Source organism: Lissotriton vulgaris, chromosome 7 (genome assembly GCF_964263255.1).
Source record: "Lissotriton vulgaris chromosome 7, aLisVul1.2, whole genome shotgun sequence".
NCBI classification, from domain to species: Eukaryota; Metazoa; Chordata; class Amphibia; order Caudata; family Salamandridae; genus Lissotriton; species Lissotriton vulgaris.
Genome location: NC_141695.1, coordinates 247,043,816 through 247,068,038, shown reverse-complemented (window position 1 = coordinate 247,068,038; position 24,223 = coordinate 247,043,816). Strand labels below are relative to the sequence as shown.

Sequence of the window (24,223 nt, the reverse complement as noted above, 5' to 3'; positions counted from 1 at the left end):
AGAGGAAGAAACTTACGGAGCATCCTCAGGAGGCCAAAACATGTCCCCGTGAGACCGAGGATCTGAGATCTTGGCCAGGCCATTATCCATCTTGATCCCCAGATTCTTGGCTAGCTGGGAAGAGTGCGCTGGAGGAAACATGTTGACAGGCCACCATTCCTGCCAGTCTGGGTCGTGCGGGCAGCCGAAGAAGAGTACCTCAGACTTGTCTGAGTTGCACTCAGATAAGTCTGAGGTACTCTTCTTCGGCTGCCCACAGTATGTATACGGAGTATGAATACGTGATAACCTTTCACCCAGGGGCGGAAAATAAAAAGGCTGATTTTCTATCCAGATAAAACGAAACAGTAAACCCTTAACCTGATGAACAGAGGGCTATAATCCCCCCAAACAGAGTGCTATGTTCAGTGACAGTGGATCAATTCATAGAGCAAATCATCCACGAAAGGTCTCCATCCCAATGGCAGATATGGGCCAATCAAAATGCTCAATGGACCATCAAGCATGGTGTGCCCATGCATGGAAACCGTCTGTATTTGCCTACACATGTTCTCCGCTTAAAGGCCTTCAACTGGTGCCATGATGCACTCACCGCGGGCCATCCGGGTCATCTGAAAACCCTACATCTAACGCAAAGGCAGTTTTGGTGGGAAGGAATGTCCAGGGATGTGAAGAAATGGGTGGATCAATGCGAGACATGTGCTCGAGCGAAGGGTGAACAAGGGAAGTGCAAAGGACTACTGATGCCCCTGCCTACTCCAACTCAACCATGGCAGACTATCAGTGTTGACTTTGTCCTAGGTCTATGTTGTATTCTCTGCACTTATGTTTCTCTGTACCTCTTTAAGTCCTACATTCTATTTTCCCTGATGTCATCTTCTCCTGTGTTCTGCCCTGTCAGTTAGCTCCCTGCTTTCTGATGGGAACACCAGTTGTTCTCTGTGGTGCTTAATAAATACCCTTTAAGCCTTTTATATGCCTCTTAACTTCATTTACTACACATGGCGACGATGAGCAAGGAGAGCTAAACAACCACAGAGGGAGGAGAACTCCACTGGTGAAAAGAACCACGCAAGTTTGCTGGAAAAGAAGAACCACGCATTTCAAGACGAGTAAGCACCTTTTAAGCTATGAGGAACTGAGAACAAGCAACAGAAAAGTCCCTACAACTTTAAAAAAACGGGAAGAAACTTTACATCTAAAGACAAAAAAAAAAAAAAGAAATCTGCTTATCTCTCAAACAACTGGTGAGGTTGAAAGAATATTCGCCCGTTTATACCTTAGACTGGAATCGAACTGTGATCTGGTGTGTTTTGGGACTGTGCAAAGTGTAGTTCCTGTAGAAGAAACCAAGTTGATTGCCAAATAGAGTAAACCGTTTCAGAGATGGTGCGCATCTTTCGCAATTCTTGGATGTGAAAGGAATTTAAACGTGTCGTTTTGGAAATTGAGGAGAGCGCAAGGAGTAGCGGTGTGAATTTGTGCGCTTTAATCATATTGACTGTTTGTATCTTTTAAAGTTGACCGGCATCTCCGGTACAAACGGAAACATTTTCAACATTGCGCAGCATTTTTTAAACCTCCCTCGAGCAGAAAAACACGAGCTCACTCACCGTGGAATCCGAACGGAGTCATTATGCTTATAATGGCCAGCGTCTAGAAGGAAGCATTAAGCAGAGGAAAGGAACAAGCGTCACAAGCGGTAGTGACGTAGCGGCAGTGACGCACTGACGCAACGTAAAGTACGTAGCGGCCATTTTAAGAGTTTACATGGTAACTAAGCAACCAGTACTGATCAACGCGGAGAACAAACTTCGTAGCAGCCAAGAAAGGACGCATTCTGTAGCGGATTTCTTTAAAAACGAGTGACTGAGAATATCAAAGAAGGCGATTCAAACGGTGAGGAAATAATTTGGAAGTCGAGTTAGAAAAAGGCTTAACCCTAACCAAAACGATAAGTTTCCTCTGACACAAGCAATATTACAGTAAGATTGAGGGAATAATATGGTGATATATTGATATATTGAACAGTAAGATTGAAGGAAATATACATTTCTTTTTAGTAGTTGCACGTGTGGATGAGTAAATGCATCAATAAAAAACTGACCACCTCTGTGTTTGGGAAAATAGTATCCTTACTATTTTCATTTGGAAAATAAGCAATTAATTGAAAGACTGCAATTTTTTTTTTAAGGAATTTTAAAATGGAGAATCTTAATGTCATAGTACCTCCTATGTTTCTACAAACTACTGGAGATCCACCCATCGAGTGGGATGAATGGATAGACATTTTCGAGAATTACATTGAAGCACTTGATGGGAAGGATTTCAGTGCAACTAGAAAAAAAGCCCTCTTGCTAAGCGCATTAGGCAAAGAAGGTCAACGTTCTTTCAAATACCTTCCGGTAGGAGTGAACCAAGATGGTAGGGCAATAACCAATGTGTACACTGAGGCTAAAGCTCGCATGAAAAAACAATACGCAAAGGAAGTAAACATCGTCATGGCGAGGCACAAATTTTACACTCAACCCCAAAGGAATGAAGAATCAGTAGACCAATTTGTGGCTAGGTTACGCGAGCTGTCAATTAAATGTAATTTTGGAGAGATAAGGGACGAAATGATACGAGACCAGCTGATAGTACAATGCCGGAATAAAAAGATGCAGGAAAAAATGTGGGCCGCAAAAAATCCTACCCTGCAAATGGCCATTGACATTGCAAAAGTTGTTGAGGAATCGAATGCATGCATGAGAGAGATGGAAAAAAAAGATAACACAAAGGAAAATGTTCAAGGGAATGGAGTTTCTTGTGTTGATCATGACGAAGTTGCTGCTGTGAACAGGAAAAGTGTAGATATGGGAGGAAGTAGTCAGAGGAGATTTAACAATGGGTTCTCAGGCAATGACAAGAATAGATTTCAAGGAAGAATGTGCAGTAGGTGTGGAAGTACTTTTCATAGTTCGGACTTCAGGAGATGCTTTGCAATTGATAAGATGTGTAGGAAGTGTGGGAGGAAAGGACATTTTGCAAAGATGTGTAGAGGTGCAAACGCTGATAAAGTAGCTGTTGTAGAAAACAGGGAAGTAGTAAGTGACATTGTCAGTGTTGAGGGTGCCAACAAAATATTGTGTTTAGGTGGGGATGGTGTGAATGAAGGTGTACCTGGTAGAAGATTTAGACCAAAAGCTCTTTTTCTAATTGATAAAATTGAGGTCCAGTTGATGGTTGATCCTGGATCTTTGTGGACCATTATCCCCAAGGATATGTATTTAGCAAATTGGAAGGATGTGCAATTGTTTGCTAGTGATATTAATGCCTGTGGTTTTCAGGGTGAAAGCATAGATGTGATTGGGTTTATGGTATGTGTAATATCATTCAAGGATCGCTCTGCTGAAGGAAAGGTGTATGTAGCCAAATCTGGTCCTGCAATTTTAGGATGGGGGCAACAGTATGACCTCGGAATAATAATAAATCCAAGGGCAGCACAACAAGTGATGGTGGTAGATAGTATAACCACGGATTCAATTGTGGAAGGGATGAATGGTTTGTTTGACGAGCATATTGGAGAGTTGAGAGGTTATGTGCATAAAATTGTCCTGCGGGATGATGCCATACCCATGCAACACAGGGTGAGGAAGGTTCCATTCATTGCACGGGATGAAGTGAAGAAGATGCTGAAGGAGATGCTAGACCAGGGGGTGATAGAGCAGATCGAAACGTCACCCTGGATTTCCCCCGTAGTTATTACGACCAAATCTGATGGTAAATTTCGTTTTTGTGTGGACCTTCGCACCCTGAACCAGAACATTGTAGTAGACAACTTTCCCTTACCAAACATCAACGAGTTAGTCCTATCACTAAAAAGGGGAAAGTAGTTTTCTAAGTTAGACCTTCGCAGCGCCTATCATCAAATAAAACTACACCAAGACTCAAAGGCATTGACCGCGTTCATAACAACTGAGGGAATATACCAATTTACACGAATGCCTTTCGGACTTGCCTCTGCAGCCGGGGTGTTTCAAAGAATGATGGGGGCTGTTCTGAAGGGTGTGAACAATGTTGTGTATTTTCAGGATGACGTTCTGATATTTGGAGCGACTGTTGAAGAACACAATGTTATTTTGAAGACTGTTTTGGAGAGGATGGAACAAGCAGGATTGACTCTTAAGAAAGAGAAATGTAAATTTGCGGTGGAGGAGGTTGAATATCTTGGGTATACTTTGTCTGTTGACGGGGTGAAACCCAAGAGAGACTTATTGGACTCCATTAGGAATGCACCAGCTCCGTGTGACAAAGATCAGTTGAGGTCTTTCCTCTGCCTCATTGAGTACTACGCTAAGTTTGTCAGAGATTTTGCAGAGAAAACCGAAAAGATCAAGGTGTTGTTGAGGAATGGATGCAAGTTTGTGTGGGGTGTGGAACAAGACGAGTGTTTTAAAAAAATCAAGGTTGAAATTTGTGAGGCAGGCATCTTGACACCGTTCGACACCAACCGCATGTCAGTCTTGACAGTGGACGCGAGTGCTGTAGGTGTTGGTGCGGTTTTGGCTCAGGTACACGAATCTGGTCTTAAGACTGTAGCGTTTGCTTCAAGGACACTCACTACGGCCGAGAGGAATTACTCTATAATCGAGCGTGAAGCCCTAGCTGCAGCATGGGGTTGCGAGTATTATAGGATGTACCTGTGGGGGTTCAAATTCACGTTATTGACAGATCACAAACCCTTAGTTAAGATCCTTTCACCTGGTGGTGCTGGCAAGGGTTCTGCCAGGTTAGCTAGACTCGCTGCTAGGATCCAAGAGTATTTGTACACTGTTGAGTATATTCCTGGTTGGTGGAATTGCCAAGCGGATGGACTCTCTAGACTTCCACTACCTTGGGAGATGGTGGACAAGTTAGGAGTGGAATCTCTCAACTCAGAGGGCTCTGTGGCCGCTGTGGATGAAGTTGTAGATATGTGTGCTGGGGCAATTAGTAGGAGTTTATGGAATACCTCCATGGCTAAAGATGTGGTGTTGGGTGAGGTCAAAGACCTGATTGCGAAGGGTCCAAGGAGAGAGAGTTGCTTATCTACCGCACTTCGTCCTTATTTGAAGGTCCTGGAACAATTGTCTGTCTTGGACAAAGATGGGTTCATGATTTTAATGGATGACAAATTCATTCCTCCACAAGAAGTGAGATTTACTTTATTTAAGTTAGCCCATGAGGGTCACCTAGGGCAGTCCCTCACCAAGAGAGGATTTTTGGTGGCCCGGAATGGACTCCGAAATCTCTCAGTGGGTGGAAAGATGTACAGATTGCTTGGAAAGCGAGAAGAGACTTAAAGTGGGTAGCCATACTGGTTGTGGCTCAATAGTAGATCCAGGGTGTCCATGGCACACCATATGTCTCAATTTTATTGGCCCGTTCTACCAGTTAGGTCAAGATATGAGGTTTGGATTAGTAGTAGTTGATGTCTCTTCGAAGTGGTTGGTAGTCAAATTCATGAAGGAGATCACTACGAACAGCACTATTGCTGTGCTGAGTGAGATCTTTAGAGAGGAAGGCTTTCCCACAAGGATCATTACCGATAATGGAACGCAACTCACCTCCCTGGAGATGGCCAATTTCTTGGGAAGGTGCGGTATTGCACACTCAAGGACCTCACTTTACAACCCCCAGGGGAATGGCATAGTTGAGAGGGCAAACCGGATGTTTAAAGGTGCCATTCAAATGGCGATTTCTTCTAGGACGGATGTGAGGAGTCTGGTTAATGACCTGGTTTGGGCCTACAGAACTACTGAAAATAGTGTGACCGGTATGATTCCGTTTTCTGTCATGAGGGGACGTTCAGCGGGCACTAAGCTTGTTGCGGCATGGATGAAGGAGTATCTGAACGCTGACGTTCCTGTTGGTCCTGGTAAGCCTGACACCGTGTGTGATCCAGATGGAGCGTGTAAATTTGCAGTGAATGATTGGGTGAAAGTCAAACCTGGTCGAGTCGGTGTTGGTTTGACGAAGTTCAGGGGACCATTTAAGGTCAAGTCTGTCCATAAAAGATTCGTGACTCTATTTAACGGCGAGAGTTGGAATTTGAGGCGCGTAGCACTGTATAAAAAAGCTGAGCGTGAAGGTGATGTGTCCTCCAATGAGACTAGTGCCAGTAGAACTAACCAGACTTGTGCCAGTAGAACCCTGAGAGTGAGAAAACCTCCGGGTTACTTACGTGACTTTGTTTGTAAGTGAGGTCTCTTTTCCTGTAACGAAGAGCATGTGCTTAGTATTTTTTTGTTTTATTTAGCCTTTTCTTTGTTTTTTTTCTATATGAAGGGAAGAGGATATGTTGTATTCTCTGCACTTATGTTTCTCTGTACCTCTTTAAGTCCTACATTCTATTTTCCCTGATGTCATCTTCTCCTGTGTTCTGCCCTGTCAGTTAGCTCCCTGCTTTCTGATGGGAACACCAGTTGTTCTCTGTGGTGCTTAATAAATACCCTTTAAGCCTTTTATATGCCTCTTAACTTCATTTACTACAGTCTACCCCTGGATCAAGGGTGTAATGCTATCCTAGTGGTGGTGGACAGTTTGACTAAGATGGGCCATTTCATCCCATGCAAGAACCTACCAACAGCAAGCCAGACAGCACAATTACTGTTGAATCAAGTCGTCCGTCTACATGGTATACCTAGAGTCATTATCTCAGACCGAGGTCCTCAGTTCGTTGCTCGTTTTTGGCACATGTGGTGCAAGGCTTTGCACACAGAAGACGCTTTGTTGACCAGTTTTCACCCCCAGTCGGATGGGCAGACTGAACGATTGTATCAGACGCTCAAGAAGTACTTACGATGCTACGCTGAGGATGCTACAGAATCATGGGTGTTGTTGCTCTGGCTGGCCGAACGGTCTTATAACAATGCGTGGCATAGTGCCATGGGAGAAACACCTTTCCGGGCCAACACAGGGTTACACGCCAACACCTTGCCGTTGGTTATTCCGAGTGATGTCCAGAACCATTCTACCGCAGCGGCAAGAATGAAGGCTCTCCTAGGTATCCACCAAAAGATCAAAGGACATCTTGACTGGGGCAAAGCAACATATTAGAAATGGGAAGATCGTCACAGGCGTGTGGGTCTGGAATATCAGGTGGGGGATCGAGTCTGGCTCTCGACCAAAAACATTTGTTTTCGGTATCGCAGTATCTTCCACCCGCGATTCATCGGGGCTTTTTCCATAGTACGCAAGATAAATCCAGTGGCATTTAAGCTGAAATTGCCAGCTTCCTTGAGGATACATCCGGTCTTCCACTGCAGCCTATAGAAGCCGTCTGGTTCCGCTCGCCGCGTGGCTATGCCCCCTGTCGTGAGGGATGGACAGGTGGAGTATGAGGTTCGTCGTATCCTGGATTCCCGGTTCCGACAAGGCAAGCTGTGGTACCTGGTGTCATGGAAGGGCTATCGGTCGGAGGACGATTCGTGGGAACCGTGCTCAGGGGTCCATGACCCCCGTGCGGTGTGCATGTTCTATGCCAGGTATCCAGGTAAGCCTGGTGCTAGGAGGCACTTGGGAGGAGGGCGTACTGTCAGGAACTTACTTCGGTGCCTACCTCGATATACGGGGAACTACAATGCCCAGAAGGCTTTCTGAGAGGAACCGGATATTTTAACATCACGTGATGCGGAAGCGCGTTGTACGTGATTCTTGTACTTCCCTGATCTGATGGAGAGTTGAGACGCTGCTGTTTCCGCGCCTGATTCTCCTGTGTTTCTTTGATCGTTTCCCGGCTGGGAAACTGCCCTGACGGAGTCAGAGAGTTTATCTCCAATTGATGCTCGGCTGAGCAAAAGTCTATGTTCGACTGCCCCGCTTGCGGCTGCGGCGGGGAACCTGTTTCTTCCGAGGCTGGTGAGACATCCTCGTGATCGGATCCGGTATTGCTGGCAGTCTTCCCTGCTTTGCTAGCAGGTATCTGTGATGCCCCCCACAAGGTTTTGCTGCGGGACAACAGACTGCTGACTTTCTAGAGCCCGGCGTGGCTCGTGTTAAATTTCCGGATTCTGTTTTTTCTTTCCTTTGATTTTTCCGTCCTGGGTGGAAAGACTTCTGAGGTCCGGTAAGCCGACGCATCCAGACTGGATGTGCCACCACAGCTTTTCCTTTGTTCCGTTTTTAACTACCTTTCATTTATAATGCTCGTAAAAGAAGGATTAAGACTTTAGCAATGTCTTGCTTTTGAGTGACACTTTCAATCTTAATTGCTGAGAGGATTCCGAGCTACCTTTTGTCTTTTGACTTTCTTCCTTTCTCAAGCAATATTGAGTTGGAAGCTATTTGTAACTAAGAATAGGGGGAGTGCAAGCTTTGTTACATATGTGGTATACCTGTGTTGATTGTGATATAACAGGTTCCTTGAAGGAGTCTATAATCTCTGATTTGGTATTCCAGGACATTGATCCAAGCGCAGAAAAAGCATCTTATAGATTGTGATGTAGAAGGGTCCATCTCCAGAGCTAAACCTTAGGTGGGTGTGTTATCTAGCGAGACCTAATGAAAGTAGCTGGAATATCAGGGTGTGTCTAATCCTTGTAATTTCTCATTTCAGGTGTCCCTTCCACTGCTGCTCCCTCCCTTCCTTCCCTCCCTTGATTACCTCTATGCTCTGTGTGTTTATCATTATTCAGAGTGTGGGGAAGTCAGGAGGTGGACCCCTTTAAGCATCATTCTGATCCAGAGGAGTTCGGACGGATCATGACAGATGTTGCTCATTTGTGCTACCCAATACATGAAGTCACAGAGCTCATTTTTGAAAGATTTCCTACGTCCATCCTTTGAGTGTCCTCTGCTCCCACACTCAATTTCCAACATCATGGTACTGCTTAGCTAACAAAAGACGGTGTCTTGTACAAAAGACATCCAAACCTCATTTGTCAAACACTCACCTATACATGTGAATACCGTAGAAGAAGAGGCATGCAGAAAACAACATTTGGTTATGATCACACATTGCGGATAAGCTTGATGCTTTCTGCCTGCACTGGATTATTGTGTTGCTCTTCAGCCAAGTTATTTTGCAGGGGTAAATGCATGAAGATTCACCTTAGCAGCCCCTACACCCATCTCAAAGGTACACAACTGGCATCAGTGTGTGTCTCAGCCATACCAATTTCATTCTGATTTTACCACATATATTTTGCTAGGGATTTATTTTATCATTGAATTGAAAACCTGTTGTGTTTTGGTCACTTCATATGACACATTGTACTATTGTATGTCCATTCTGCACTCACTTGGCATACATTTTGTGTCATCCTTTCATTAGCCACCTAGCATGTGTTCAAATGCCATATGTGAGCATATTGTGATGCAGGACACCAGTGTTGAACAACACTAACAACATACGGTGGAGGTGAAAGGCACCTTTAATGAGCATTCTGCCAGAATTATTCTTGGGTTTACTTACCTTGGCCCAGCACCAGAACAGTGTGTGGTCCTTGAACAGATGTCACATCCAACCTTGTAGCAGAAGTCAGTGTGTGTCTTTGATTCTGGGAGGACCTCATTGTACCTACAATGATAAGTGTGTTTTCCAACATTTCTGCAGCCACATGTGATGCACTCAATTTCTGGCACAAAGGACGAGCACAAGCACTTGTGGGCACCACCGTTGCAGAAGTGTGTTATACATAATATAATGAGTGATCCCACATATGACTTAGAATGGGCTCACTACCTAGATGCAACCTGTATCACACTGACATGACTGCAAATCCTGAGGTAAGGTCCACTATCGTGTTTTGTTGATGCCCAACAAAAAATCCATCCAACGTAAGAAGTACACGACCAGCTGTGTGGACTGGGCAATTTTATGTGTATTGGAAAGATTGGAAGTTGGACAGTGGATGCATTGTCAATACTACTGAGACTGGTATCTCACTTCTTGTTCATCATTACCATAATTGTGCAAATTGGATTTCTTGATTAAGTCTACAGACTCTATTACAATATAGTGGGGACACCCTTTTCACTAGTTGTGGCACTCGATTACAGGATTGGATTCCCAGGTCTGGGACTGTTGGTGAAATACATGTTTTGTTCCACAATTACAAAGGTATGATGAGCCAACACATGTTATATTTTGTCTTTCGCTGTTCACAAATGTCATATGCTAAAGGTGAATGTCTATTGACAACTCCAATTGTAATGAAGCTATTTTTTCTCTGGTTGTCTTTCATACGTGGGCACTATATGTCCCTCTGTCGTCTCCAGACAATGTATATATTTTGACCATCTCCTGGCCAGTTTGGCTTACCAGTTAGTGAGGTTCTAATGCCTATCTCTGTACATTGTCGATTCCTCCCAGTAGATGCAGGGACCTCTGCTACTGAAGTTGTCTGTGCTCTGGCTGAATGTGTCAATGGGTGAGAAGAGAGAAAAGTAACCAAATGGGAAATGTGCTTGTGGAACTTTTCAGGGATTTCTCCATATCTTCTGCATTCTAACAGTCTGGTGAAGTACTACCGCAGACGGGGCAGGTAGGAGCAGTGGTGCGTTGGGATGTAATGGCGTGGCAGGGTGGGAAATGAATAACAGAATATGTGTATGACATATTTTGATCTGATGATTCTCTCACCTTCTGCTTTGTGATTTAGGCTGGCACAGGGTGATTTACTTCTTGGATAATTTGTGGCAGGTTTACAAGCCCCTTTAAAAAGATTTACACTGCTGTTGTGTCACTTTTTGTGACACAGCAGTGGTGTACAACAGAAGACACATTTCAACTTATTCACAACGTGATGCATCTATGGTGAAGCATCACGTTGTGAAGCCCTGTGCAACATTGAAATTGCGTCAGCTTTGATGTAGGCAGGGTGGGTGTTCCTTTGGGATATGCCTTGTAAAACTGATGCAGTGAAATCTCCAAGATTTCAGGAACTCACTTTTCAGAGGCCTCTGCGACGCAGAAGCGGAAAGCCGAAATTCCGGACCGGGTGCAGACGTAAAGTTAGTAGTAGTAAGTCCATTCTGTGAATACCAAAAGTAGTAAGTTCATTCTGTGAATGTCAAAAGTAGTAAGTGCATTCTGTGAATACCAGAAGTAGTAAGTGCATTCTGTGAATACCAAAATGGTAGTAAGCTTAGGATTTGGTCTTAAGTTAGTTCTGTGAATCAGGCCCTCAGAGTTTGTGCAGCTCTTCTTGACCATCAACATATTTACAGAATTCAACATGGAATCTGTCTAAACATAGGATTTCCTTAACGTCTACTGGCCTAAATATCTTCCCCTACATACAGCATCAGTAGCTCCACACTGCTTAGAAAATCTGCTATCTGTTTTGCATCCCCCGTCAGCGGTTTGTGCAGTCTGTCATAATAAGTGATAAATTGCCTATACATGGCATTTCTGCTATTTTGTATTGTACCAAATTCATCTCTGATTGAGATTATTTATTTCGTTGTTGTTTTAGTTGTATGGATAGGTAATAACCTGCTATTTTTATGAGTAGTGTTCCAATATCTTTTCTTCAATTCAAACTATTATATCATATTTTATTCTTCAGTCATGTGGTATTAATGTGTTCTAACTTAAATATTTTTAGAATCAGCAATCGAATCTCCTATACTACCTGCTTAATCTCTCTTCTGGCTCTAAGCATATGACATTATTGACCCTTTAACTCCACTTTCAGCCTTTTCAAATTGTTTTCACAACTTTACTACAAAAATTACTTTACTTAAACTTCTGCACTTACAACAGGTTTCTCAGCGTAGGACGACTCTTGCATGTCCTGGTGCTATATCATGTTCTAATGTCCATATGTTCCACCCCATAGTGTCTGCCCTGCAGAGGATCTCCCCTTTGAAGACGGCTCAGTGGATCTGGTCATAGCATCAGCAGCTGTGCACTATTTCAACATTGAGAAGTTCATGACAGAAGTTAACCGAGTCCTTAAACCTTGCGGTTGTGTAGCCTTGCTGACCTACACTCAGTATTTAGCAGTCCATGCAAAGGAGTGTTCTGAGCAGCTGACTGCCATCTATAATGAGGTGAGAAGTGAACACACTCACAAGGAAGAGGGCTTGAAGAGGATTTACTTCAAGTTGGCCAGGCATTATGAGAGGCTGTCATTATCACTACTGCATGCTCAATGTAATGAATTGCTAACATAAAAGAGTGCAGAGATAAAGGCAGTGGAAGGAATTAACTGGGCAAAAAGCAAAACAACGTTTCTTAAACTTCAATAATAATTTTAAACGATGCCACACTCGTTTATCTATTCTCAATATTTACATTTAAAAAAGTAATTTGACAGTTCAAGCGTCCCATTCAGACTGCTTCCCAACTAACAGTCACTAACTATACCCAGTATGAAAAAGAGCCTCTTTTGTGTGATTTCCACCTTTATTGCTGACTGATGGTGTTGTCCTTTTAACTCTGCACACAATGGCACTGCTATCTAGGTCCCAGTCTGAATAGTCTGGTCACTAAAACATGGTATCATTGGTTAATCCTCAATCGACTTTACAGTAAGGGTGAAGGAAAATACATCAACGGCAGGAAAAGTTACATGTTCCCCATGGGTTGCAACCATTCCTGCGCCTTCCATTAGAGCGACAATAAACACCGCTTCAGGCACACATGTGTAGCCTGACTACTGCAGCTTTTAAACCTGCGGGCAAACCTGTTAAAAATAACTCCTTGTTACAAAGTATGTCACCCCAGAATTTAAGTTGGCATGCACTCACAGATGCCAGCTTCCTATGCATACTTTATTAGGATTTTATTAAGTTTTATACAGTTTCTATGGTCGCCCTGTTTGTGTAGTTTGTATTTTAACTGTATGCTGTATTGTGCAATTTTTCTTTTTATGGCTATTTGCAGAATAAAAATATTATTAACAACAACACAGAGGCTAGCTGCCAAAAGCTATTTTCACAGTGAAAGGCTGTAACTGCCCTATAATTCTTGTACCTTTGAGACAAGCTATCGTAATATTTCGACCACTGTTTTTAATATTTATTTTAAACAAACAAGTTCAGTGGCGAAGTAAGATTTTTAATAATTAGGGCAAAGTCATTTTTAAAATGTTAGACATTCTCTGCCTTAGTATTAGTAGATTAATTAGCATTAGATTAGGAGAAGCTGGGCCCTGTCAGTGCTCCCCCTAATGACACGCCACCCCAGTGAGAAAAATCAACGGACCCCCCTCAAAACTTTTTGCAATTATTCTATTAAACTGTCTATGTTTAAATGTCTAGGGGGCATAATATCAAGGGGGGGCGATAGGCAATTTTCGCCGCTTTAGCGGCCGTTTTCGGCCTCTAAGCGGCAAAAATTCTATCGCCCTTTTAGGAAGCTGTCGCTAACAGCAGTTAGCGACAGCTTGTAGGCGAGAGCGAGCGGTTTGGGCCCCGATTTGCATGTCAGCGATATTTATCGCTAATGACATGCAAAGTGGGCGTGCCCAACCTGTTAGCAACTGAAAGCAGTCGCTAACATCGATATCGCCTATTAGCAAGGCAGGCGTGGCGAAGGAAATATTCGCACTAAGAGGGAATATCTCCAAATACTAACACCTGCCCAGACCAGTTCTTAGCCATGTTATCCAATGGGAGGTGGATAACATGGCTAAGAGCATTTAGTCGCTAATGCATGAATATCGCTGTATTCTCAGCGATATTCACGCATTTCGTCGCTATCTCCAGGTATTTTATCACTTTTGAGATGAACGTTGCTAATAGCACATTATCTCAGCGATAAAATCCAGCGATGCTTGGTGATAGAAAAATTGTCGCTAAGCCTATTTAGTGATAATTTTCGCTAGTTGTTGGTAATATGCCCCTAGATTTATTTAAACATTGCAGTTCAGTTCGTTTACGATTTTAAAATGGAATCAAATACATTATTGCCAAACATAATATTCTGGTCAGGCAGTGTAGAAGTATCCACAGTGCTAATATTAGAAATGGGGTTTTGAAGAAAATTTGGGGGGCATATTAGCAAGGGCGATATCGCCGCTTTAGCAGGACTTTTTCCCAGCAGTTAGCGACAGCTTTTAGGCGATAGCTACAGGTTTGGGGCCCGCTTGCATGTCAGCGATATTTATCACTAATGACATGCAAAGTCGGCGTACCCAAACTTTTAGCGACTGAAAACAGTCGCTAGCACAGCTATCGCCTATTAGCAAGCGAAGCGATAAAAAAAATCGCGCTAAGCGCGATTATCGCTAGAATCTAAGGCCTGCTAAAAAGTTCGCTTACCAGTATACTCAATAGGGGGTGGATTATACATTAAGCCCCATTCGCGTTAATGCAAGAATATCGCCGGATTTCCAGCGATATTCTCGCATTGAACCGCTCTCGCCGGATATTTCGTCGCATTAGAGATAAACGTTGCTAATAGCTTATGCGATAATATCCGGCGATAGGCAGCAATAAAAAAAATGCGCTAAGCTCCTTGCTAATATGCCCATTGGAGACCCTTCCGTTTTGACACCTTCTCCCAGCCAGGATTTAAATGAAAAAATATGATAGTGATGGCCCATTACACAGCGGAAAACATACACTCATTTTTCCCCCTGAAAACAAAGCACAGTTGTCAGCTTAATGCTTCTTTTGACGAGAACGTGGGATCACTTGAGGCCCCAGCGAGTCGGGCCAGCCCCTAGTATGAAGACTCCTACCTTACTGACTTATAAAAATTGTTCCCGTATCAGAAATAACGGCTAAGGCTTTTGTCAGCAGAGGTTCCTTTCAATGTGCAGAGATGACTGCTGGGCCCAACAGTCATCAATTAGGGTGTCAGAGGTAATCTCCTCTGCCACCCTGATGTAGTGTACTTCAGCCACCAAACTATGAATCAGGCCTTAGTATGAAGGTAGAAATCTTGACGAGGAGAAGAGGCATAAAAGATCTGGGTCCATATAACAGTAAGTGCGCCAGGGGCGCAACAGGTGTTTGCGCCAACTTTGAGCGCCCCAGGGCACTTTGGTATTATAGAAGGGGACGCAGATGCTTTACGTACCCTTCTATAATACCGATAGTGCTGGTGCACTTAAAGTGCCAGCGCTATCAACAGAGGGTAGTCTCTCATTTGCATAAGGGCGTGCCCTATGCAAATGAGGAAATTCCTTTGACTCTGTTCCCGCACCATATTACAGACGTGGGTGCACAGTGAAAGAAGCTCCCAGGAGGTGCACTTTTTGACCCAGTTTCATGCGACTAGATGTTTGCAGTTGGCGTTTTGGTCGTTTAGGTTCTATTTGTTTCCTTTAACTTTTAAAGTTCATTACTCCAGTTGTACTGATTGGATTTTTGTTGTTTTTTGTCCAATAATCTTTTAAAAAATGTTGACTGGGCAAAGGTTCCAAAAGTATCTGTCTGGTCAGGCACCTTTTCTGGGTGCGAAACTCAAAGTTCTAAGGTAAATCCTCTGACCAAGTCAAAGCTGGGCCCTCCATCTAAGCCACACATCGTGGTCAACCTGGAATTGTGGCCGTGTCTCATACTTCACGGTCAGTTGACAGCAGTTGGCACTTAACATTTTTTGGCACTACTTTTATTTAACTTACTAATTCATATCTCTGGTTCCCTCTATTGGAATGTTCTTATGTTGGTGTTGTTTTGTTAATTTAATTTAACTATATGGTCCGAAATTGGTTTCAGATTTTTATTATGATGTGTTCTGTTTTTATTAGTGATTTGGTACTACATGAACTCCTTACACATTGTCTCTATGTTAAGCCTGTCTGCTTGGTGCCGTACTTAGCAAGGGATATAGCTAAGGCTTAATTTTATATGTTTAGTTGTTCACCCTGGTAATGGTTGTGTTTGTTTCAGGTGGGGACTCACCACCCTTAAATAATAACCCAATTTCTTACAGAGGCCACGTGTTGTGATCTCATCAATGCTTTCTTACCCAAAAAAAGATCATTTCACATTAGGCATACTGAATGGGAAGTTGAGGATCCCAGAAGGGGATGGTAACGCTTACATTGGTACAATAAGGCTATGTAAATGTAAAGGCTGCACCCAGTCTCAAATCCTTCCCAATAATGATCAACAGTTTTCGCCTTACAATGAAGCCACAGCTCACCTTCCATAGCACTGCTGTTTCAGTCTCTTCTCTTCTCAACAAAACGCAAAAACGGCCCTGTTAAAAAAACGGCTCCGCAGGGGCCCAAAACCGGCCCCCACCTATGTGGCGCACAGGGGGATTGCCGTTGCCCTCAGCTCCCACCCATGCGGCTCACCGGGGGATTGCCCGGTGCCCGCAACGGCCAGTTTGTTATCCTCGTGATGCAAGGCTAATGGCCTCAAATACTGCATAGAAGCTTCAGATCTGTGATTCTACTCCAACACCACACAGACCCTAGCAAGGCTGGGGAAATGTATCAATCAGATTTTCTCCCCTTTTACAAACACAACAAAAATTGCCATCATTAACCATCAAGCCATAGACCCCGGCCTGCAGAAGCATCCCCAAACCTAAAATACACAAACTAAAAACAAAATTAGCATAGAGACAAAGGACAAGTTACAATATGTTTTAAAAATAGCAACAGCCAGTTTAGCACCTGTCCTTCAAAAGGTCCAAAAGTTACAAGACCACGTGGTCTAAGTCAAGCAAAGCAAGAAATCACCATGTTTTTAAGACAAGAAACTACACAGCTAAAAGCTAAGGTTATTGTTGCATCAAACCATCAAATCATCAAGGGTCCAAATCACAAGACATGTTATACACCGCAAAAAACACAGTTGATGGACAGAATGTAGAACAATGTCATACATTCAACCCAGTACAAGGATCTGGGCCTAAATCCATCGGGTTTTTTTGCACTCCACACCACCCTGGGTTAGACACTGGCTATATGCAAATCAGCTCTGACCCTGTGCCTCATGGGAACAGTCCAGTCCGAACTACCAAGCCATGTCTTTCCCAGACCGGAATCAAGCATCCAAGGACCGGTTTCTGGCTATCAGCCTTCTTCAGCCTGGATAGCTTGACTCCAGTGGTGTGGAGAGCCTGGGACTCCCGTCTGAGTATACCCAGCACACTTGGGGTGAAAATTGCAAAAAACACAGTTGATGAACAGAATGTAGAACAATGTCATACATTCAACCCAGTACAAGGATCTGGGCCTAAATCCATCGTTTTTTTTGCACTCCACACCACCCTGGGTTAGACACTGGCTGTATGCAAATCAGCTCTGACCCTGTGCCTCATGAGAACAGTCCAGTCCGAACTACCAAGCCATGTCTTTCCCAGACCGGAATCAAGCATCCAAGGACCGGTTTCTGGCTATCAGCATTCTTCAGCCTGGATAGCTTGACTCCAGTGGTGTGGAGAGCCTGGGACTCACGTCTGAGTATACCCAGCACACTTGGGGTGAAAATTGCATAAAACACAGTTGATGGACAGAATGTAGAACAATGTCATACATTCAACCCAGTACAAGGATCTGGGCCTAAATCCATCGTTTTTTTGCACTCCACACCACCCTGGGTTGGACACTGGCTATATGCAAATCAGCTCTGACCCTGTGCCTCATGGGAACAGTCCAGTCCGAACTACCAAGCCATGTCTTTCCCAGACCGGAATAAAGCATCCAAGGACCGGTTTCTGGCTATCAGCCTTCTTCAGCCTGGATAGCTTGACTCCAGTGGTGTGGAGAGCCTGGGACTCACGTCTGAGTATACCCAGCACACTTGGGGTGAAAATTGCAAAAAAAACAGTTGATGGACAGAATGTAGAACAATGTCATACATTTAACCCAGTACAAGGATCTGGGCCTAAATCCATCGTTTTTTTGCACTCCACACCACCCTGGGTTAGACACTGGCTATATGCAACTCAGCTCTGACCCTGTGCCTCATGGGAAGAGTCCAGTCCGAACTACCAAGCCATGTCTTTCCCAGACCGGAATCAAGCATCCAAGGACCAGTTTCTAGCTATCAGCATTCTTCAGCCTGGATAGCTTGACTCCAGTGGTGTGGAGAGCCTGGGACTCACGTCTGAGTATACCCAGCACACTTGGGGTGAAAATTGCAAAAAACACAGTTGATGGACAGAATGTAGAACAATGTCATACATTATACCCAGTACAAGGATCTGGGCCTAAATCCATCGTTTTTTTGCACTCCACACCTCCCTGGGTTAGACACTGGCTATATGCAAATCAGCTCTGACCCTGTGCCTCATGGGAACAGTCCAGTCCGAACTACCAAGCCATGTCTTTCCCAGACCGGAATCAAGCATCCAAGGACCGGTTTCTGGCTATCAGCCTTCTCCATCCTGGATAGCTTGACTCCAGTGGTGTGGAGAGCATGGGACTCACGTCTGAGTATACCCAGCACACTTGGGGTGAAAATTGCAAAAAACACAGTTGATGGACAGAATGTAGAACAATGTCATACATTCAACCCAGTACAAGGATCAGGGCCTAAATCCATCGTTTTTTTGCACTCCACACCAACCTGGGTTAGACACTGGCTATGTGCAAATCAGCTCTGACCCTGTGCCTCATGGGAACAGTCCAGTCCGAACTACCAAGCCATGTCTTTCCCAGACCGGAATTAAGCATCCAAGGACCGGTTTCTGGCCATCAGCATTCTTCAGCCCGGATAGCTTGACTCCAGTGGTGTGGAGAGCCTGGGACTCACGTCTGAGTATACCCAGCACACTTGGGGTGAAAATTGCAAAAAACACAGTTGATGGACAGAATGTAGAACAATGTCATACATTCAACCCAGTACAAGGATCTGGGCCTAAATCCATCATTTTTTTGCACTCCACACCACCCTGGGTTAGACACTGGCTATATGCAAATCAGCTCTGACCCTGTGCCTCATGGGAACAGTCCAGTCCAAACTACCAAGCCATGTCTTTTCCAGACCGGAATCAAGCATCCAAGGACCGGTTTCTGGCTATCAGCCTTCTTCAGCCTGGATAGCTTGACTCCAGTGGTGTGGAGAGCCTGGGACTCACGTCTGAGTATACCCAGCACACTTGGGGTGAAAATTGCAAAAAACACAGTTGATGGACAGAATGTAGAACAATGTCATACATTCAACCCAGTACAAGGATCTGGGCCTAAATCCATCGTTTTTTTGCACTCCACACCACCCTGGGTTAGACACTGGCTATATGCAAATCAGCTCTGACCCTGTGCCTCATGGGAACAGTCCAGTCCGAACTACCAAGCCATGTCTTTTCCAGACCGCAATCAAGCATCCAAGGACCGGTTTCTGGCTATCAGCCTTCTTCAGCCTGGATAGCTTGACTCCAGTGGTGTGGAGAGCCTGGGACTCACATCTGATATATACCCAGCACACTTGGGGTGAAAATTGCAAAAAACACAGTTGATGGACAGAATGTAAAACAATGTCATACATTCAACCCTGTACAAGGATCTGGGCCTAAATCCATCGTTTTTTTGCACTCCACACCACCCTGGGTTAGACACTGGCTATATGCAAATCAGCTCTGACCCTGTGCCTCATGGGAACAGTCCAGTCCGAAATACCAAGCCATATCTTTCCCAGACTGGAATCAAGCATCCAAAGACCGGTTTCTGGCTATCAGCCTTCTTCAGCCTGGATAGCTTGACTCCAGTGGTGTGGAGAGCCTGGGACTCACGTCTGAGTATACCCAGCACACTTGGGTTGAAAATTGCAAAAAACACAGTTGATGGACAGAATCTAGAACAATGTCATACATTCAACCCTGTACAAGGATCTGGGCCTAAATCCATCGTTTTTTTGCACTCCACACCACCCTGGGTTAGACACTGGCTATATGCAAATCAGCTCTGACCCTGTGCCTCATGGGAACAGTCCAGTCCGAACTACCAAGCCATGTCTTTCCCAGACCGGAATAAAGCATCCAAGGACCGGTTTCTGGCTATCAGCCTTCTTCAGCCTGGATAGCTTGACTGCAGTGGTGTGGAGAGCCTGGGACTCACGTCTGAGTATACCCAGCACACTTGGGGTGAAAATTGCAAAAAAACACAGTTGATGGACAGAATGTAGAACTATGTCATACATTCAACCCAGTACAAGGATCTGGGCCTAAATCCATCGTTTTTTTGCACTCCACACCACCCTGGGTTAGACACTGGCTATATGCAAATCAGCTCTGACCCTGTGCCTCATGGGAACAGTCCAGTCCGAACTACCAAGCCATGTCTTTCCCAGACCGGAATCAAGCATCCAAGGACCGGTTTCTGGCTATCAGCCTTCTTCAGCCTGGATAGCGTGACTCCAGTGGTGTGGAGAGCCTGGGACTCACGTCTGACTGTACCCAGCACACTTGGGGTGAAAATTGCAAAAAACACAGTTGATGGACAGAATGTAGAACAATGTCATACATTCAACCCAGTACAAGGATCTGGGCCTAAATCCATCGTTTTTTTGCATTCCACACCACCCTGGGTTAGAGACTGGCTATATGCAAATCAGCTCTGACCCTGTGCCTCATGGGAACAGGGCTGATAGCCATAAACCGGTCCTTGGATGCTTGATTCCGGTCTGGGAAAGACATGGCTTGGTAGTTCGGACTGGACTGTTCCCATGAGGCACAGGGTCAAAGCTGATTTGCATATAGCCAGTGTCTAACCCAGGGTGGTGTGGAGTGCAAAAAAACGATGGATTCAGGCCCAGATCCTTGTACTGGGGTGAATGTATGACATTCTTCTACATTCTGTCCATCAACTGTGTTTTTTTCAATTTTCACCCCGAGTGTGCTGGGTATACTCAGACGTGAGTCCCAGGCTCTCCACACCACTGGAGTCAAGCTATCCAGGCTGAAGAAGGCTGACAGCCAGAAACCGGTCCTTGGATGCTTGATTCCGGTCTGGGAAAGACATGGCTTGGTAGTTCGGACTGGACTGTTCCCATGAGGCGCAGGGTCAGAGCTGATTTGCATATAGCTAGTGTCTAACCCAGGGTGGTGTGGAGTGCAAAAAAACGATGGATTTAGGCCCATATCCTTGTACTGGGGTGAATGTATGACATTGTTCTACATTCTGTCCATCAACGGTGTTTTTTGCAATTTTCACCCTGAGTGTGCTGGGTATACTCAGACGTGAGTCCCAGGCTCTCCACACCACTGGAGTCAAGCTATCCAGGCTGAAGAAGGCTGATAGCCAGAAACCGGTCCTTGGATACTTGATTCCAGTCTGGGAAAGACATGGCTCGGTAGTTCGGACTGGACTGTTCCCATGAGGCACAGGGTCAGAGCTTATTTGCATATACCCAGTGTCTAACCCAGGGTGGTGTGGAGTGCAAAAAAACGATGGATTTAGGCCCAGATCCTTGTACTGGGGTGAATGTATGACATTGTTCTACATTCTGTCCATCAACTGTGTTTTTTGCAATTTTCACCCCGAGTGTGCTGGGTATACTCAGACGTGAGTCCCAGGCTCTCCACACCACTGGAGTCAAGCTATCCAGGCTGAAGAAGGCTGATAGCCAGAAACCGGTCCTTGGATGCTTGATTCCGGTCTGGGAAAGACATGGCTTGGTAGTTCGGACTGGACTGTTCCCATGAGGCACAGGGTCAGAGCTGATTTGCATATAGCCAGTGTCTAACCCAGGGTGGTGTGGAGTGCAGAAAACGATGGATTTAGGCCCAGATCCTTGAACTGGGGTGTATGTATGACATTGTTCTACATTCTGTCCATCCACTGTGTTTTTTGCATGTTATACACCGCAACACACCAGTTTGGTCCGAGTCATCCAACTGTGCCTGATGTCCAATATTGAAGACAAAAAATCTGAACCAAACGCTACAATGGCAATGATGGATGGTCTAGTAAAGCTCCATGTCAATTTTGCTTTACCACTGAATGTTATAATTTTAAGTGATTTTACTAATGTGATTTAAAATGATACATTACTAAGTCTGATTTTAGGTGTTTACATGTAATTATTTTAAGTAATCGATCATGAATACAATTACCTAAGAGAGGCCCTTTATTATTATTACATTTCTTATATAGCGCCAGAATCGACCCCCGAAGGGGTATCTCCGCGCTTGCCTTGGGAACCCGTCCTGGTTTTTCCCTGTGAGATAGCCCCTACAGGGCATTCCCAAGGTGAAAGCCAGGCATCCCGCCGCGGGGGGGCCGTTGTGGAGATTAAGCAAGCTTAATGCCCAGAGTTGCAGAGTGTGAACCCATGATTAGGTCAGGCACCGAAGCGAGAATTATCGAGTCCGTGGACATTTGAGCTCAACACCCTTTGAGGAGCCAACTTGTATCTAAGTAGACCACAAAGGTTGCACTTCTATAATCCAACCTAGAAATGGTTAGGGCCTGAATAGCAGACTTGAAGACATCAGGGGAGAGGAAGGGACTTATTTTTTTTAGGATGTTCATTTGAAAGTTTGTTCTTTTGATGGCTGAGCTGATGTGCTACTGCATCGCAAGTTCTTATCTAGCATTATTTCCAGTGATCTTATAGAATATATAATGTGTGGTACACAGTTGAGAGCTGTTAGTTGTTTCACATATTCTTCAGTATTATGAGATTACTTGGGTGTGGATGTTTGGAGGAATTCCATTTTGAGAGAGTTTAGTTTGAGGTTGTTGGAGGTCAGCCAATTTTGAGTTCAATCATTAATAAATCAATCAATCAATCAATCAGGGGATTTGTAAGTGCACTACTCACCCGTGAGGGTGTCAAGACAAGGGCAGTGGGAGGTTGGGGGGGTTAAGCATCTTTGTTCAGTTGAAGAGCCAGGTCTTGAGTGTGTTCCTAAAGATGTGCAGGGAGGGGACACGTCTGTTGACGATCGGGAGTTCGTTCTAGGTCTTTGCCGTGATGTAGGAGAAAGGTCTTCCCCCTGTTCTGGCTCTGCGGATCCACTGGATTATGGTGAGGGTGAGGTCGGTGGATCGGAGGTTTCCCTTGGTTGTATGGAAGGAGATTCTCTCACTGAGGTATTTTTGTCCGGTGTTGTGAAGGCATTTGTAGGTGTGGGTGTATCTTGAACGTAATTCTCTTTTCTGTGGGGAGCCAGTGGAGGTTCTGCAGGTGTATGATGATGCGCTTATAATGATGGATTCTGTGGGCGAGTCTGGCTGCTGTAATCTGTATGGTCTGGAGTTTGCAGCCGGCATAGAGGGCATTTCTGTAGTCCAGTCTGCTAGTTATGAGTACATCGGTGATGGTCTTTTTTGATTCGGGGGATCCATTTGAAGGTCTTTCGGAGGATGCGTGTCACTCCGCGCCACGCGGCACAAGCGCCCCCACCCTTATTCTGCTGTTTTGTAGGATACAGCGCATCTTTCGACCGGGTGGACTGGGGAACACTGTCGAAGAAAGTAGCCACCTGGAGGATCCTGATCAGCTTTATGCCAGGGGACTTGGGTTGGAATAAAAGCCAGCTCATTGACTGCAACAGCTCAAGTGCCAACCATCCATATATACTTCATTTCGGCCTCTAGGACCATAAAAGTGCAAACAATAAAACAATTGATATACACATTAGTTAAAAACGGGAGAACTGCCAGACATCTTCATATACAATAATCATCTCATAAGTACAGGCGACAAAGTGCACAGTGCAGGGGTACAGCAGGGATGTAAAAAAAAAAAAACTATTCACACTACTCAGATATGTCGGTTAAAAACAAGTCAAAACAACCATCCTCGAAAAAAATGTTTTAAATTTATACAAGAGTCCAGTTGTAAGACGGCGATATGAAGCCCGGATAGTGGATAAAAATGTGCTCATCCTACGAGAGTTCATACCTTCGATCATCCTCATACAATCTGCTTTAGGTGGGCCCGGCGCATGTGCCACATACAATTTAAAAAGCGTGATACAGCCATATCACCCTGAAAGCATCTGATCTCCGAAGTTAAGCAGGGTTGGGCCTGGTTAGTACCTGGATGGGAGACCGCCTGGGAATACCAGGTGCAGTAGGCTTAAAAAAAAAGTGCCAACCAATAACGGTCTGAAACAAAGCTGTGTGCTGGTGCCCATCCTCTTTAATCTCTGCATGGCCGATCTGGGCAAAGCTTTGGAAGTTGTAATCCTAATAACACTCAGGCTGGGGAAAGTGCTGCTCCAAATCCTTCAGTATGCTGATGACATTGTAATTATGGACAAATCCTGAATTGGCTTACAGAGAGCCCTGATGTGCGCTATAGGCATAAACACAAAAACAATTTTTTGGTTAATTAGGGGAAGACAAAGATAGTCATCTTTGGGAAATACCAACAAAAGAAAACAGACCGATGG

The 24,223-nt window shown here is 44.6% G+C and overlaps 1 protein-coding gene and 1 pseudogene across 1 annotated transcript in view; both read left to right on the top strand.

Annotated features, from left to right (window-relative positions):
- LOC147701304 (putative methyltransferase DDB_G0268948) overlaps positions 1-24,223 on the top strand; it is a 197,203-nt gene that overhangs the window by 60,610 nt on the left and 112,370 nt on the right. The window contains exon 3 of the mRNA XM_086928618.1: positions 11,808-12,021. Coding sequence (XP_086784744.1) covers positions 11,808-12,021 — 214 coding nt within the window. The remainder of the gene's footprint in view (positions 1-11,807; positions 12,022-24,223) is intronic.
- LOC147701305 (5S ribosomal RNA) lies at positions 23,800-23,908 on the top strand (annotated as a pseudogene).